This window comes from Melospiza georgiana, chromosome 2 (assembly GCF_028018845.1).
Source record: "Melospiza georgiana isolate bMelGeo1 chromosome 2, bMelGeo1.pri, whole genome shotgun sequence".
In the NCBI taxonomy this organism is placed as follows: Eukaryota; Metazoa; Chordata; class Aves; order Passeriformes; family Passerellidae; genus Melospiza; species Melospiza georgiana.
In genome coordinates, this window is record NC_080431.1 from 111,239,888 (window position 1) to 111,257,923 (window position 18,036).

The following is an 18,036-nucleotide window of genomic DNA, read 5'->3' on the forward strand; positions in this document are numbered from 1 at the left end:
ACTCAGTTCCTTTAGGATGATCTCTGTTTCCATAATTCCCTCCCAAACACCTTTGTACTTTTCTCTGCTAGGAATTACTACAGTAGTTACCCTACAGGGTAGGCAAAGATTGATTGTACAATTTCATTCTCAAAACCATGCTTTTCACATTATGAGCTAAATAATGAGCATCATGGAATTTTAGAACCATTACCAAACATATAAAAATTATGAAATCTGAATTGTTATTAAAAAAGAAAAACAGGAAAAACATTAATGATGGGATGCTGACATTGGTTAAAAATATCCAGAGTTTTGCTATTGTATCATAAAAATAGCATTATAAACATGGATGGATGCAAATTATGAACAATTAATTTTAGATCTCCCTAGCCTCTACTATATGTCAAAGAAAGAACCCAGTTCACTGAATTCTATTTATGTGCTCTTGCCTTGTGGTCAACAGACTGAACATTAATTAAGGGAAAAATCAAATTCTGGTCTCTGCCTTTACATCTTTGGTTGTAGTAGTGCTAAAATATCTAAAAGGATTAAACAGGTTTCGGAAAATTAAATTTAGATCTACGAACCTGGTGATAATTCAAAGACCATTATTTCCTATTTAGTCAATTTTCATGAGACCAATTAAATACATAAAGTTGTTCAAATGCTGGCATTTTTGAAGAACTTGACTACACATTTAGCAGTAAAATACCTTTAAAAATAAAAATGTGAGCCAGCTTAAAAACATGAATCACCAGTAATGACAACCTTACTTCCAGAAGACAGGTTATGCAGAAAAGATGCAAGCATTAGGTGTAAGGAGATTTAACCTGGTAATTTACAGGGATATTTTATATATTTAAGCTCTAAATAGTACCTTGAAAGACTCCTCGCCTGCAGGGAGATATACTCAAGGTGTAAGCAGCAGTGTCCTCTGGGTTGACAGCCACATCAGGGGCACCACTCAGCATTGAGAGATTGGAATACACCTGGGGAAGACAAATCACAGAGAGGAAAACTCATCAAAAGCCAGTAACTATTGCAAGAACACCACAGAGACAATATCCATTCTACCATAGAGACAATATCCATTCTACCTGCTTTGGAGAGCAGAATAGAAAATGTGGCATCAATAAGTCCTAAACTATACAAATGAAAGAATACACACTATAAGAGAAATGCTGATGTATACAGATGATATCAAGCACAGATTTTGAAGTCATTGCTCACCATGATCAAAAATACCTTGCTTAGACCACGGAACTGCTTACATATGCAGAGATTTGCACAGTTAGGCCCTTGATATTTTACATACATTTTTGTTTGAAAAATAACAAAGAGATTCAGCAGTACTGATCCATCTAAATAGACAGAGCAAAGCAAATTCTGAAGTGTCGTTCTAACATCATTTGCTAAACCTCAAGTGATATTAAACTGTGCTAAATGATATGTCACATTTTGTAAATGACACATACACATGGCATGCATGGTAACTCTCAGGGCAATGGAGAGACCAATAGAATTTTCACATGCAGAAATTTTGATTTTGCAAACTGTAAAGCTCATTGGGAGAATATAGGGTGAGTATTTTTTAATTGCATCTCATTTCCTTCTCTCTTGTACAGAGTTGCTAGAGAAATACTCTGAGCAGCTGCACATGGTGATGCCTCAGGATTTTAGCTTTCACATTTTTCAAATCCTGTACTGCATTAGTATATGACTTTAAACTCTATATAGTGTTAGTTAACTGTCTTCACTTTTGGTCAGAAAAAACAATACTTCTAGGCCTGAAATTCAAGGACACCCTACTCCCTCAGGCCCTGAAAAGTAGGGAAAAAAAAGTGAATTGTTGGGGGACAAACTGGGGGAATATGACTTGATTACCCGAAGCTGTAATGGGAGGGTTAAGCCCTGGTGTGTAAATGGACCAAACTTGGATCTGTCTGAAAAACCCATGGCCATGGTTCATTTTGGGTGTAGCCCCTTGGGGAGGCTTTGTCTGCTCTTAATGCACCTGAAGGCCCTTCATTAAACATATCTGCTTTTATTCTCTTAATCCTGCCTGGCCTCTGTTTTTAGGGAAGCCAGGAAAAGGCATCAGTGGAAAAGGTGTTCAGGCCTGAGGCATCCCTGGGCAGAGCTGGCCGGCCAGCATCCAACTGAATACCTGCATTCTACAAAGATTTCTTTTGCAACACTAACAGCATTAGATGCACATTCATTCTTAAAGTAAATATATTTTCTTATTATTTTCTGTAGAAAATAAGCATATTCTTAAATAATCTTTTCTTCTGATACAGACAATCATTGCCTACAACACATTCCCTCTCTGTAGTATTTATGTTACTGTAATTCTTTTTTGAGGTGCTGGTTCTTCTAAATCCAGAATTTCTATTCCAAGGTACAGATTAAAAAAGCCTGCAAAGCAACAGCCTTTCTCTTCCCCAATAAATCTACATTTCAAACTGGATAATAGAAGTCCAGCAACCAGAAAGAATAGGAAGAGACTGGCAAGAGGAAAAAAAAGGCTAAAACAGAGACAGATGAAAAGACTTGTTGAATTGGCATTTGGAGAAAAATAACTGGAAAAAAATTTTTTTAAGTTGTCCACCAAGAGCAAAGCATAGGAAAGGTGGGGCTGTTACACACTAGAGATGGGGAAGATACATTTTTAACATATAAACAATAAATTAGTCACACTTCTACATTTATGGACTTTTCCATTTCAGTTTACAATGAATGTACACAAGAGTGAAGGATAAGTACCTAAAAATACAACTAGGATAATAATAATGACAGCAAATTACTAGGGATAGAAATAAGATTAGTTAAAATGAGATTTCTATTTAAGGAAAAAGTAACATGGAGACAGAAACAGAAGTAGGATAAATGTGATTCATTTAAATTGGATAAAAAGCAGAAGGGTAGAGTAATTCAGTTTTTATCAAAGACTGGACATACCAAATAAATTTCTAACAAAAGATTTCAAAGTAAAAGGAACACTACTGGCATGGCTGACTATAATAAAAAAGAAATGCCTCTGGATTGTTGATGAGTAAAAATGGACCAGAAGTTTGATTTTCTGTCATTCATGAGAAATTTTGGACAGTTTTTCAAATTAGTGAACTAACAGAAGCTAAATTATTTTAAAATTAAGTTTTTAATCTTAAGGAAGGGACTGTATAACCAAATAGGACAAGGTTGTGTATAAGCAATGAAATTATGTCAGTACACACATGGCCTCTGTTTCAGTGTTTGAATCCAGATCCTGTTTCAGGAGACATGAAAGAATTCTCCTTCCCTGTCCTGCATCAGATTAAACCTTTTGGGATCAGATGCTCACTAAAACTTGCACATAACTGATGCTGACCTCAGCCTGTGTCACCTTTCCAGCTGCAGTCATTAAACTCACATTCCTCAAGCTGCTTGCTACTCCAGAGCTATAACACAAATATTCACCATCTTATTGAGGAATCACCCCCATTCATTTACCAACCCTATTTGCCTCTGTTATTTAAGTTACTCACACCTCAGCCAATCTCCAAGCAGTGGTCACAACAATTCAGTCTCCTACTTCCAACCTCCTGAGTAGGTTTATGGTTGTCACAAACCATACCTCACTCACCAGGTACCTCTCATGTGTTCCATGAACAGAGCTTTGTCTTGCTCCAATGGCCATTGATTATCAGCTCTGTTACTGACACCAATTAAAATTATCAACTTCAAATGACAAATGGATACTGAAAGTGCATGCCCAAGCCTGCCCATGCACACAGGCAATTTATCCTAATATCAGAATTCATACTGAGACTCATTCTCATTTGTTCACAGACATTTGGGATTCTAATAGGGCATAATGTTGCATAACGAGTCTCTGCTAACTGCTGGTTTATTACAAAACAACAATGGATCCAGGAATACTCAGAAAGTGAAAAAGCTGGATAATTTAAAAGTACACACAGGGGAAAGTCCAGAAATAGCAGATTTCTACAACAATAAGTAGATGCAGAGATTTTCTAAGTTTAGAGGAAAGTTTTGAGTGAAGCAACAGAAGAATTTATAGAGAATAAGCTTTAATTTAACTTTGTTCTGAATATCAGAGAGAGAGAGAGAGCTATTTCTTATTAAAATGCATTTTATGAGGATTATATGTAAGAACAGGACACAATTTTAGTCACAGATGTATCATTGAATAACCTTATGTCCTGTAATAATCTACAACACTATGTTCCTGAAGGTACCTTAATATGCCTAACAAAGTCTTCTATGGATCACTGCTGTTAGGCAAATACATTTTGAAAGAAGAAAATGGGGCATAAATTGGGGTGCTTTTGTCAACAACGAAAATAATATTGATGTACAAGCTATTTAAAATTAGTCAACATATGGAATTAGTTCTTCCAATTAGTGGGAGAGGCAGTTTGTCAGCTTCTGCCCTGATGTGCAACCAGAGAACGATGAACAATTACAGGCAGATTAACCAGAACCCACACCAAGGGTGGGGCTGCAGAGATATGTACTTACTCACAGTATTTATACTGAGAGAAACAGGCAGATCTGCACATAAACACTGAGGAACACACAAAATTTATCAGGCATAAATAATTGCATAAATAATAAATAAAAATCAATTATAAATAATAAATAGTTTCTTAAAATATGTTAGATCACTATTACTCAGAAAACTAGAATTGCAGACTAACTCAGTAGAGCCAAAATGTAAATTATTATTAAAATTATCATTGTGACCCTGTACAACATTTGCTCAAATCAATTCATACCCAAGGATTTGGTTTTTAAATTACAGCATTCTCCATTTTCTTATATATCAAGTCATTATTTACACACAACAAGAAAGTATAAATGCATAAAATGCTGGAATTTAAAACTAATTTATCAGCCACTGTTTGAAAAATTATTCTGCAGAACTGTAATATAGCTATTTAACATAAACAGAAATGGAAAACCAAACTTCATAATTACAGTAACTTTTTCCAGAGCTGAATAACCAAAGAAGCATAACTCCAAAAACTTAAGGGCAAAGTGATGAATGGATGTACAAACATAATTAAATATATTTAAACTCCATTGTGTCTTAGTGTAACAAAGTTAGACAGTAATATATTCAAGGCTTCCATTTGAAAATTGTTTCTCAGGTCTGTTCAACAATATTGAGAGGCTCTACTTAGCAAAAAGTTTATGCTCTTCGACCCTAGGCCAGAAGCCAATCTGTAGGAGTCTCTGATCAATGTGACAACAAGACTCTTCACAAAACTCTCAAGAATGGCAGTTTTCCAAAACAATCCCCCATTGCTTTCCCTCATCCACCTTTCAGTGCAAACTTTCCAAATTTCTGAATCACTAGGAACTCATTTAATTCTTGCAATCACTCTTACTTTGCCACCAGCATGTTATCACACTGAATTGAAACAGCTTTGCATTGCACTGAGGATATTCCCCAAATAATTCCTGCCTGTTGAGCAGCAATCTGCAGTTCTACATAATGAAAAATGCTACATAATCCAGATTTGTTCCTAAACCAGGCCACCTGTCAAAACCACTAACACATTTCAAGAAACAAATTTGACCTAAGACCTCACAATGCCCTTAATTGATCTAAAAATTTCACAAGTTATCAAAAAAAAACGTGGAAACAACTAAAGTTATTCTGAAAATTCTGTAGGCTTTTGAACCATTCATTATTGTTAAGATTGCCTTTTCTTTAGTGAAAAGTACCCCTGTTACAGAAACTCTGGGAGATACAGGAGAAGCCAAAGAAATTGAAAGGACAGATAAAAATTGAAGCATTATGGAAGACACAGATCCACTCGTTGTTAAAGAACATAAACATGACCTTGAATAACCAGGTTACTGCACTCAGCACAGAATTTATTCTCAGAAAATCTCAGATACATCACCAAACAAGAGTTAGGCTGAACAGGGAAGCCCCTCATTAAAGGTTTATTATTTATACATAATTTTATTAATGTGAAGCACTTTTCACAAATACCTAACCTTCATGACATTGTCTTGGTCACATTGTAAAAACCTACAATGATATACAGAGAATAGATAAAAACAGACTGAAAAGCTGGGGATTTGATTTTTTTTTCATTATGTTTTTATTCTACAATTTTATAAAATATTAGTAGTTTGTATAACCTAATCCCTGAAAGGTAATTTAACTGGGTCTTGAGATTCCTCTGGAGAGTTTACTTTAATGACATTATTTTGAATAGCAATGAGAAAAACAGTTGCAGAGTTTTGTATTTTTATGCAAAACCATGTCTTGAAAGAATTAGGCATCTTTATAGCTAAAGTTTTTATCAGAATTTATAGCTTTTAAAAGCTATAAATTTTTTAAAGTTTTTAAAGAATTTATAGCTAAAGTTTCTATCAAAGGTATCATTAGAAGGAGCCACAAACACATCAGACAATTATTTATATCCAGTTGACAAAGATTTATATAAATAAACAAGAAAATTGCATTTAAGGTTTTGTCATGAGACTGAGAGATTGGATTTTCATAAAAATGCTTTACACTTCCTCTTCTTCTCGAAGGATTTGAATGTAATTTTACAGACACAAAAATCCATTTACACTGCAGTCACTTACCTTCTATTAATTCATCATCAGAGAAAGATGTGCTCTCTGGCTGATGTTATATATGCATAAATTCTTTATGAATTCTGTTGTGATTTTTTTTTTTTCATATGCAGGAGTAAGTTAATCACGAGGAAGACTATTTATTGTTAGATCCCTTATAACCAACCACGAAGAGCACAGTGGCAGCATTTCCCTAAGGAACTGCACATCAATCAGTAGAAAAGAATTCATAAAACCATTCATATCTTTCCAAGGGAATTTATGGAAATTGTCTTTTTAATCACGGAAAGCTTTGTGAGCACTGGAAGTGTTTTGCTTAGTAGTTTTAAATGTAGACTGATGGAGCCATGCACATGACCTCCCCTGAACTGCAAAGGCACTTCTTCCCTCCCCAGCTCTAGAGCCACACTAATGTTTGCACAGAAAATCAAACCACATCTATAAAAATTATTGCTGCCCCAGACATAAACCCTCTGTATATGATTAAAAAGGAAAAAAAAATTATTCAGCTGGAAGTGGACTGTCTTTCTGCAATAAAGGCAAGGATTATTTCCTTCTTCCTTCCAGACTTAAATTTCATTTTAAATAGTCACTTTTGCAATAGTAGCCTCATTTTGGCTCAGGCTATTAGAAAAACACAGCAAGTACGAGAAACAGAGTAGCATATATATAACATGATCTTTTTTAATGAAATGAGGTTTTTTGTTAAGTTTACAGTTTAATATATTCAGTTATTAAAATGAAATAGTGAAGCTAAATTTAGACCTCCAAGGCAAAATTAACCAAGTATTAGTTCAGCTAAATTACTTGTTGCTAAGTATTCATGGTGCAGTAAATTGTTTATGGACATGCCTGTAAATTATTATGTTTTTCAGCTACTGGCACATCTCATACCATTCTTGATAAAGGTTGAGGTTTATTTCTTCAGTAAATGAAATTCTTGTAGTTTTTTTTTTAATATCATGTGCATCCCAGTTAATCTCTGAGAAATTACTTCATATGGTGGATATACTCCAGCAATGCAGGGTGTATGGGGCACATCAACCAACCAATCCAATAATGAAGATATTCATTAGCCAACAAAATTACAAAAGATCCCATGAAAAAAACATCCAAAATGATTACTTCTTGTATTATCTTTGCACTGTCTGCCAAGACTGACAACATGTCCTCTACCTAATCACCAACTTAGCTACAGCACAATACAGAAAACTGTCAAAGATTCTGGATTAAACAGGAGGAGGAGTTATTGGGCTGCCAGCAACTGCTCCCAGGGGAAACACAAACAAAGCAAAACCAGTGCTCTGCTTCACCACAGACTACCCAGATATTACAGTAACCAGGCAGCACGGAATGAACAACAGCAACAAAATTAGAATAACTTCATTTTCCCATTGCCCTTTGTGCTACATACATCTGAGTAAATAAAGCTTATTTGGCATTTCCAACAAGGCTGTGGGTCACAGTTCCCTCTTAGAGGAGGTTTTCTAAATTCCTCTAATAACTACAGATACCTGTGATCATGTTCTGGATTTAGTGATTAAATCCTGATTTACAGGCAGACTGTTGTGGAAATAAAAGCAAGCAAATGAACTTTGCTCACTCCAATAGCACAAGACACTACGTGACATCTGCTGGAGAGTGCAGGAAGTGATTAAAACTGTTTGCTTTGGTGGAGAGGACAGCTTCCAGACTCCAGCAGGCTTTGGCTTTGTAACCATGCCTTCTCCAGCAATTCCAGCCCACCTTGCTCCAAGTGTTCTGCAACTGCTCCTGGCTGAGAACCTCGCACAGAGAAAATGCATTATTCACACTGAGTAATTTATTATATGCACACATGCATGAAACAGCTGACCTTACTGTTTCTCTCCTAAAGGTCCCAGAGCTAGAAGAGCACACACAGTTGGATAGTCAAGCAGTATTTCACAGAGATGAAAAAAGCACAAAAAACCCTCCACATCACAAAACCAAATTTCAAGGCCCAGAGAACACCCTCAAGGAGATCAAAGTTCAGTCAGAAAGAGCTCACCCTGGAATAGTTCAACTATCATAAATTCATTTAATGCAATATTTCTGAAAAATACATACAATGAATAATTTTAATGTATTCATTTTGAACTTTGTTATTTCTGTACCTTTCACTTACATTGGCACAAAAAAATTGAGTTCACACAAAATAGGGAAGCAGGAAAAACAGTTCTGTTGCCAAAAACACTCACTTCTTCCAGAGATAAAAGTACAATTATATCATAAATGCAAATGCATTCACATCTGAAAAACTAAACTGTTGAAAATAAAAATGTCAAAGCTGGTGATGCCCAAAAAATTCATTTCTTACTTTGTTTTGGGGATGATAATGAGTCAAAAAATAGCAATATGAACCTGAACCTTTCTGTGACATATGAAGTTTACTAAATGTAGATTGACCTGTAAAAGTGGAAACCTGGAAAACAGGAGACTAGCAAGAAGATATCCAAGGAAGGATTTTCACATTGGCATGAATTATCATTACTTTATAGAACATTGCTGCTGGTATATACATGATCTCTCTTTATATCTTATGGTCAAATCATTACCTTTCAATTAGAATAAAGCAGCACTTGGACCTACTGGCACCAAGACAGAGAACAAAATTACTCATTTTGCAAGTCCACACTACGTAGTTAGTCAGATTTTATATTCTAGCATGTAATTGTCACATTTTCAACCCTTCCACAGAAGAAAAACTAAATATATATATTTACAGATGCTGACAATTGTTAGCTGGCACTCCTCTGCATTGCTTCAATAGATGGAGCCATCCTGGCAAACACTGTATGGCCATAATATCTGGATGCTATCTAATTTAGATTTAAATGTCATGATAGAGTTACAAATATGGATTTTCATGAGCAAGATCCAACATGATCCTGCTCAGAAATTTCTCAGCAGCTGAGAGGAAAAGCAGAATTTCATCTTTGTTGCCCTAATGTATATTCTGCCTCTGCTGGCATAGGTCTTAGTGTCCAATACGTTGGTGCAGAAGGTGAGGAATGCTACAGAAATAGTTTTATCACTTCCATATTAAACATACAGACAAGATAAATATTATCTAATAGAAAAATTATGCTATTTCAGTACTAAAACAGTGCTTTTAAATAGGAAAGTGTGTTTGTGTAAACAGAGTTATAAAATATAGCTAATGGAAAGCATGAAAAATAATTATAATACTTAATAGTAAAAATATGTTCTTGAGCAAGGAAATCAATAAAACTGTATTCCTTAAGAATTTTTATTAACCTCCTCAGTAACCATTGCCTTTCAACAGCTCCAGTGATTACCACTGAATTTTCTCTTCTATCAGCAAACACACAAAGCATTCCCAGCTTCCTCCAGCATTCCTGAAACAACAGCTGGGCAATAGACAGCAACTGGGCCAGGCCACTGGGCCATGAGAAATTCATGTACAGTGAGCTCATGCTGCAATCCTTCCCTTAGGAGGACAATAATTTTTGTCCTTTTCATGTAATATTCAATATTTTATGAAGATTTTAGGAACCCAGTAATTCTCAGGGCCCTTGTCTGATTTCAAAACTCATGGACTTGGCCACCGGTTTCAAATTGTTGGAGAAGTAAAGATTAACAAATGAACAGAGAACAATTGCAGAAGTGTTGCTCTCTCAGAGTAAAACATGAAGAAATCTTTTTTCCCATCAAGCACACAGTAAAATCATACATTATCTCATAGATTTCCTGACTATAAACATATCCATATACTATGAGCTATAGAACATTTTCTCATGGACACATGAATTTTATTAGCATATCTGCAATTACAGCAATTGTTGCTACTGTAATACATAATGTATCAGTCATTGTCAGAAAAATATTTGTCATAACATTGCAAAAAAATTACCTTGTATTTTAGCATCTTCTTGGTATAATTGTGCACCCATAGGATTTTATGAGCCACCTTTCCCACTTGGCACTCTATCACAATGCAATCCTGAGGCAGAGGTTTCTTCCCTATTCCCTTAAGACTGAAGATGTTCTGAGTTCCAGCTGTAACATTTCTCAGAATAAGCCTTCCCTGTGACAAAGAAAGGAGAAAAAAAGAAGTTGTTTTATTACTGTACAAGTCCCCCTTGGCTGCCAAAGCAACTCCTTTAGTTTATTTATCTCAAATCTAGGTGACTCAGAGTGCTTACAAGAAAGGGCTCCTATTGACTTTCCTAGTTCTTTAATAAACCTATTGCTAAACAAAGAAGTCAACCAGAGAAACAAAACCTTTTATTCTAATTTTTTCTAAACCATTAAATTCAACAACATAAAGTTTTCCCATTTCTAGGTTTTCTACTTCTTGGCTTCTTCTTGAAAAACAAACATCTCCAAGAACATATGATCTCATGCCTCTTTGTCTCTCATATAATATTATAACTTTGATCATTGATTATTTCCACCTGTCCTGGAGAAAGGGAGACCCAAGGGAACTGCATTGCTCTCTACAAACACCTGAAAGGAGCCTGTAGTGAGGTGGGGATGGGTCTCTTCTCTATGTCTCAAGTGAAAGGTTGAAAGGAAATTACCTTAATTTGTGCCAGGGGAGGTTCAGCTTAGACATTGGAAAGAGGTTTTTACTGGAAGAGTGGTTAGGCATTGGAATAAGTTCCCAAGGAAAGTGGTGGAGTCACCATCTCAAGAGGCACCTGGATAAGGCATTTGGGACATGGTTTAGGGGTAACTATGGTGGTGTTGGGCTGACAGCTGGACTAGAGGTCTTTTCCAATCTGGATGATTTTGTGATTCAGCTAAAATGTCCTCCATAATAATTTGTCATCAAAGGATTCAGGGCTTTTGGCTTTTAATAATTTTGCAATACTGAATACCTAAACTGCATTATATTTTGCTGGTAACACATGTAGAAGGGTTACTCATGCTTCAAAAACATTTTTTTTTCATCTTTGGCATTTCACATATTTCAACAGCAACTTGTAGCCAAAATCTCTCAGCTGGGACACAGACAAAGCCACAAATACAGCTTCTTGCTAAAGGTGCTATAGGCTTTGCTCTGCTTGTGATTTTAACATTTGGAATAGTGATTGCTCTGATGGCAAATGCAGCTGTGAAATGGTGGCTTAACTTGTAAATAAAGTACTCATCACATAAATTATTTTGTGATGTAGGCATGCAATGAGAAATACTACCTAATTATTTAGATAATGAAATACAATTTAATATTATTATTTGAATTCAGAATAACAACATATATTTTTGTGATAAGTTCAGAATTTTTATGGAATAACTGTAGGATTGAAGGATTTCATAGAAACTAATGGAATTGAAGAATATAATGGAAAATTAAATAAAGAAGGTGTGAAAATATGTATTGGGGAAATCTTTCATACCTAATCTTAACCTTTATAAAGTTGGTTCATTTGTGTTTTTACTTCACATAGTAGTAAATCTTACCCTTTCCTTCTCTCAAGCAGAGGCTTTAATATTAGCAACTGTCTAAACACTTTCATAATTTGGATACTGGTGATAAGCAGTATTGGTGAGAGCATCCTTTACAAATGTTGAAACTGATTTCTCTCTTACCATTATGACATTCTCAGCAATGGGCCTGAATGTGAGTGGATATGGAACTGTTCCACCTACAGGCACATTTATTGCAGGAGGTCCATGAAAACCCTGTCCTTCCAAAATTGCTTCAAACCTCCAGTCCTCACTGGATAAATTACTCTGAAAGATGTAAATCAAAGTTGTAAATTAGATTATGCATTTAAATTTTTTAATGTGCATTTCAGCTTTCACTTGCAGCTATCATTGCATCAATACTCCTTTGCTCCAAGTACTGGCTCAGAGTGCCTTTGGGAAAAATTAAAGCAGTGTATTTTAAAAATTAAATGAGCTAATAATAAATCTGTTATTCCTGGCAGCCAGAGGTACAGAACCCCTACTTTCAGGAGCAATACTGTCAGCAGGAATATTCATTAGAAAACATGAGCATGATCTAGCAAATGTTCAAGATGGAATTTGTAAGCATCATTACAAACATTTACAAGTATCTTTATGATGCTGCTTAATGCTTGGCAAAATTCTGTTCCTATACCATGTGTAAAAAATCTTGGTGCACCCCTTTTAAGTGCTGATGTGGTGTGCTGGCATACATTGCCTCATTTGGCCACTTACAATGCTACAGGATCAGTCTTATGAATTGAAAATTCCATCTCCAAAGGAGAATTTACAATTCTGTGTTCTCAGAATCTGGTCTTTCAAGAGTAAACTACTTTAAAGAATTACTATCCTGAGCAATATGAGCCTGAGCCTATTTAAGAAACATGTTTATCTTGCACCCAGATGTATCATAAGACTGCTTGGTTATGGCAAAAAAAAGTGGGATATTTCACAATACATGCTTAGAGGCTGCCTAAAAGCAGTAAAACTAAAATAAAGTTATTCAGCCTCCTACTATTTGAAAGAACCAAACATCCAGTCTGAAGAAAAAAAAAAATTAACACTCATCTGAAAGATAAAATAAACTGTCACTCATGAGCTAACTCATGCCTTGTCAAATAGAGAGGATTAATCTCATCTGATCTATGAAAAAAGAGGTAATCTTTTGACCTATAATGGTCTTCATCCATGGAAAATTGTATACAAACATCAGAGATAAAGGATTTCAGGGAATAGAGATGATACTTCAGTTTTTGTTTCTGCCTATGAACTTCTCAGGAACAAAGAACCTGGGTCATCAGAGCTAACCCAGAGCTACCCACATGTGCAGTACCATATGTCTAAGCTTTGATTAATATGTAGGATTAATGCTTCAGTGTTAGGTGTTCAATTTCCCAGTAGCTGAGCACATATGCCTGCATGGAATGTTGAGGTTGGTGCAGTGTCTCAGTTTTACCAAAACCTTCCATCACCATGTCTCCAATTCTGTAATAACAATGACATCATCTCTGGTAGAAAGTACAAAAGAAAAAAGTATGATGTCCTTGTGCCAAGGATAAAATAAAAAGGAAAAAAAGACAACAAAAGGGTTTTATTTTTTTCCCATCATGCTTTTTTTATCTCCACAATATCAGGAAAAGCTTTATCCCTTTGAGAACCAGCTGACCAGGTGTAAAATTGGCAGGTCATCACTCTCTGCTAATCTAACATTTTAAAATTTGGAATTGAGGAAAAACATCATCTGGATTGGTCTAGGTTCTAGAGGAAGGGCATGAAATTCTGGGTCCTTAAGTTGTTTTATTTCCAGTGTTTTCTAGTACAATTGGTATCAGATGTTTCCTGTATCCACAGTAGTGATGATTACATCAATATGTAACACAAATATTTCTTCTTAATCTCTAACACAAAATCTTGTCATCTGGAGAAATGTGGTTGACAAACATGGTCATTGTGAAATTCTTTTGTAACAAATCCTTCTAACACAGCAGGAATTTGTCTTAAAAGTTTCTTCTAAAGAAAGTTATTAAGAACAACAATAAACATTAGAAAATTTAAAGAAAGTATTTGTTAAATTTTATTCCCTCATACTCATTCATTAATGGCTTTAATTAACTAATCATCTAATTCCTACAGGATCTCTGCTTAATGTAAAATCTCATCCAAAGCCTGCCAAGTGAATTAATTTAAACACAATAAATGCTAAGGGAGTCAGAATCTCCTCACAGGTTTGTAGGTGGTTCAACCCAAGGTACCCAATAATTATATTGGACCTGTACCTGGAGAGTCTGAAAGGTGGAGATGGAAGAGTTACATTCATGTCATGCTTGAGAAAATCATGGAAAATCGAAAAGAAACTAATCACAGATCTCAGATTCTGCTGGGTTCTTATTCTGTTTCTGTCTCTAATTCACTGTGGGGCTTTAAGCTGACCAGCTGATCATTTAATCTGCTCCATTTATCAAGTGTTCCACCTAACACACATTATGACTATTAGTTTGATTGTGTCTGTAAAAAGTGCTTTGAGCACTAAATATTTGGTTCAAGAAACTACTTCTAGCAGATTGAATAACTCCACCTTCAGTTCCACAATGAGCATATATTTTTCCACTAAATATTTAATAAAATTTAAATGACAAATACAATACTGCTAATAAAAATATAAATATATGAGAAACGTTCTGGTAGATGGAGAAGCTCCAACTAGGAGTGTATATAGAAATGTAAAGTATCTAACTCCTAAAAAGTGAACCCTCTGAAGTGAAAAATAATCATCAGAACAACAATGCAAATCTCTTTAGAAAGTGTCTGTTTAAACAAGGTAGAAAATCCTTTTACCTTTCTGTGTTATGTATCAGTTGTTTTTAGGCTAATGTAGCATTCAAAAAAATCAATACATAAATTATTAATATCTTAAAACTCTTGAAAGAAGACACAGCACTATAATATGGTTTCCTTTAATTTTCTTTTTTCCTTTCTGATGTATTAGTTCCTTGTATACTCTCAATATTTGACACAGCATTCAGCATGGTCTTTCCCCAGATATTCAGTCTTCTTGCTTGAATCTTCCCCCACCCTTTTGACTACAAAATCTCAAAATAATTTCTCTATAAATTAGCTCACTACTATTCCTTAGTGGCTCTGCTATCAAAAGGACACAGACTAAAGTCTAGTTCAGATCTCAGGAAATCTTTTACTGCTTCTATCTCTTATAGAATCTTTATTCCTTCTCTCACACCTAAAGTTCTTTCCCTATATTGTTGTGGGTTTTTTGTTTTGTTTTGTTTTAAAGTTCTCTAAAATCTGACTAAAAATTTTCTGAGAGGGATGATATTGCGCCCATCTTCTCTCTCTCATTTTCTCATGTGCCAAGGGTTTCATACAAAGTAGCTATGATAAAACTATACACAATATACTGGCTATGCTTACCACGTTTTTTCAACTGTATATAATCTAGTTCTTCTGTTTTATTCCTCAGCATGTCTCCTTTTTTCCCTTCAGAAATACTATATTTATTCCCTAGATTAAATAACTACTTTATTCACTTTCATTGTGATAACATTAGTAAATAACAGACTAAAAATTTTGAGAAGAAAACCATCAAAATTTAGTCCATCAAACTAATAATTAACTTGAAGTAAATTATTTTTCCCAACAGGTTTTACATGATCTACAACAGGGACTTTGAGAAATAATCCTCAAGTTAATATGCATTTCTGCATTTCAGGACTGTAAATTTTTACAGTATTGATCTGAAATCCACTTTTTTTAAATCCTGAACCTTAGTTTAGTTAGCAGTAGAGGAGTGAACTTACAATTGGAATTTCCTGAGTCACTGTCTGGTAAGCTGGAATTAGAAATTCAAGCTGTGCATCAGCCTGGTCTTCATTCACCACACACTCAATCTCATAGACACGAATATCACAGGATGACTTCAGAATAATCTGACAGTGGTAGCAACCAGGTTTCTTAGGAGTGAATTTTATAGGAAACTCAACTGCATCAATTCCACCTAAAAAAAGAAAAAAAAAAAAAGAAAAAAAAAAACCCTAACAAAACAAAAAAAAAAAGGAACTGTTGGAAAGCTTTTCAGGAACATTGAATTCACAAGCAGAATCTGAAGAGGTATCCAATACAGTAGGAGTGTCTTCCCAGCAGTACATGCAAAAATTTCCAAGAAACAACAGAATTTTAGGAGTGTTACCCTGTAATTTAGTTTCCTAAAAATGGTATATTGAAACATGCAAACAATATTTTCTACTGATTTTAGTAGTGCACATAAAGATATTTTAAGATATTTAGTGAGAATAAAGATATTTTAAAATATCTCTTAAATCTAGTAGAAGAATTTAGCATATATGAATTTCTGTAAATATTTTAAAAGCTATACAAGCTATCACACATTTGTCAACAGTTGCCATCAGAGATATCAGTGATAGTACAGAATATTTGGCTGAGTATCACAACAATTACTGAAATTCTGTTAAATGTTGTAGCTCTCATGACAACTCATTAGACCTTTTCCTATGCCACATTTTGAATTGAAAGTCTGAGCTTCCAAAATTGACAGGGGTGCCTAAGCTGAAACAGAATCATGCAAAATCCCACTTTCCCAATCTGCAGCACACGGGAAAACTCCCCACTGTAACCTCCAGAGCAAGGAAGAAGCAGAACAAATGCAAAGCTGCCCATCTCTGCACAGAGCCAGGTCTAACAAGATTTCCTCCTCTGTGCTTGCTCACAGAAAAGATCAGACTCCTGCACAGGATTTTAAGCAGCCCTTTAGGACACATTCCAAAGGAGAAAAGAAGGTACATGAGGAACTCCAGTGATGGCCACAAAGAGATCCCCAGTCCCAGAGCCTCCAAGAAACCCGAAAAACCACATGAAGACTGCAGCTGTAAAATCTGTAGTTTTACATGTAACAAACACTGATTTTCTTCAGCTTTCCAAGGTTAGAAACCCATGCCTAAAGCTGGAAAAAGATGGTAAGGAAAGCCAGAGACAAGCTTCTTGAAGAAAGATAATACATTGTACTGAAAGATCCAATATATTTCTGCATGAGTTTTACTTTCTTGCAGTAAATGGAAATTTTAATTACTAACAACTAGGGTTATTTTTGCCTGAGTTGGACCCATATTTAAAGGCACAGTTTCAAAGAGAAATACTATAGAAAAATTAAAAAAAACCTCAAAAGTACATTCCAGAATTATAATATTTAGTATGGCATTACTTTAGCAAAAAAAATTGCTTCTTGTGCATTAGAAAATATATTTTAGAATAAATCAGTTGAATAACTTAAATATTATGCTCAATTACAATGAATCAAAAGGAAAACAAGTAAATTGGTTCTATTTATTCAACAGGGTATCTTCTGCTGTGATACATGGTTCCTCCAAATCAAAGTAACTAAAGAAATAATTTGTCTTCAAATTGTAAGTGAAGATTGACTTGTTTCCCTTCAAAATCTTTTTTAAATTCAGTAAAATAAACTGGGCTTAAAAATGTCTCAGCTTAGCATGTTTTGATCTCTCGGTCTCATAAGACATTGAATGAAGATTAATTTAGGGATATATTCAAAGATTTAATTAATATAATCCATGGGGCCACAACTGGCTTACCCAACAATTTCTGAGAAAAGTGTCAACAGTAAGCCATGGGCAGCATTTATTTGATTCCCAAGTAGCAGGAAGCAGAGCCTGCATCCATCAAAAAGAATGAGGCTGTGAAAAGCCAGGCAGAGCAATACAGGGGTTTGTTCCAGCTTCCATCCTACTCGGGATTTTTATTGTTTCACAGGGAGGCATTCCATGTGAAATAAGCTGACAGTTTTATTTTCCAGATTTTTGTCTGACAAATGCCTACAGGAAACATTCACTTGATCATATCGGGTTTTGTTGTGAGACAGTTGTCAAAACAGGGGTATTTGCAAAAACTAAACTTGCAGTGTGCAATTTCACCATGCATTTTTTTGAGAACTAAATCACAGCACATAGGCACTGGCCACATCCTCTG

The 18,036-nt window shown here is 35.1% G+C and overlaps 1 protein-coding gene across 1 annotated transcript in view; it reads right to left on the minus strand.

Moving 5' to 3' along the window:
- Positions 1 to 18,036, minus strand: part of CFAP47 (cilia and flagella associated protein 47) — a 259,943-nt gene that overhangs the window by 129,330 nt on the left and 112,577 nt on the right. Inside the window, exons 46-49 of the mRNA XM_058045574.1 lie at positions 15,837 to 16,033; positions 12,166 to 12,309; positions 10,484 to 10,657; positions 860 to 971 (exon numbers count right to left, since the gene is read on the minus strand). Coding sequence (XP_057901557.1) covers positions 860 to 971; positions 10,484 to 10,657; positions 12,166 to 12,309; positions 15,837 to 16,033 — 627 coding nt within the window. The remainder of the gene's footprint in view (positions 1 to 859; positions 972 to 10,483; positions 10,658 to 12,165; positions 12,310 to 15,836; positions 16,034 to 18,036) is intronic.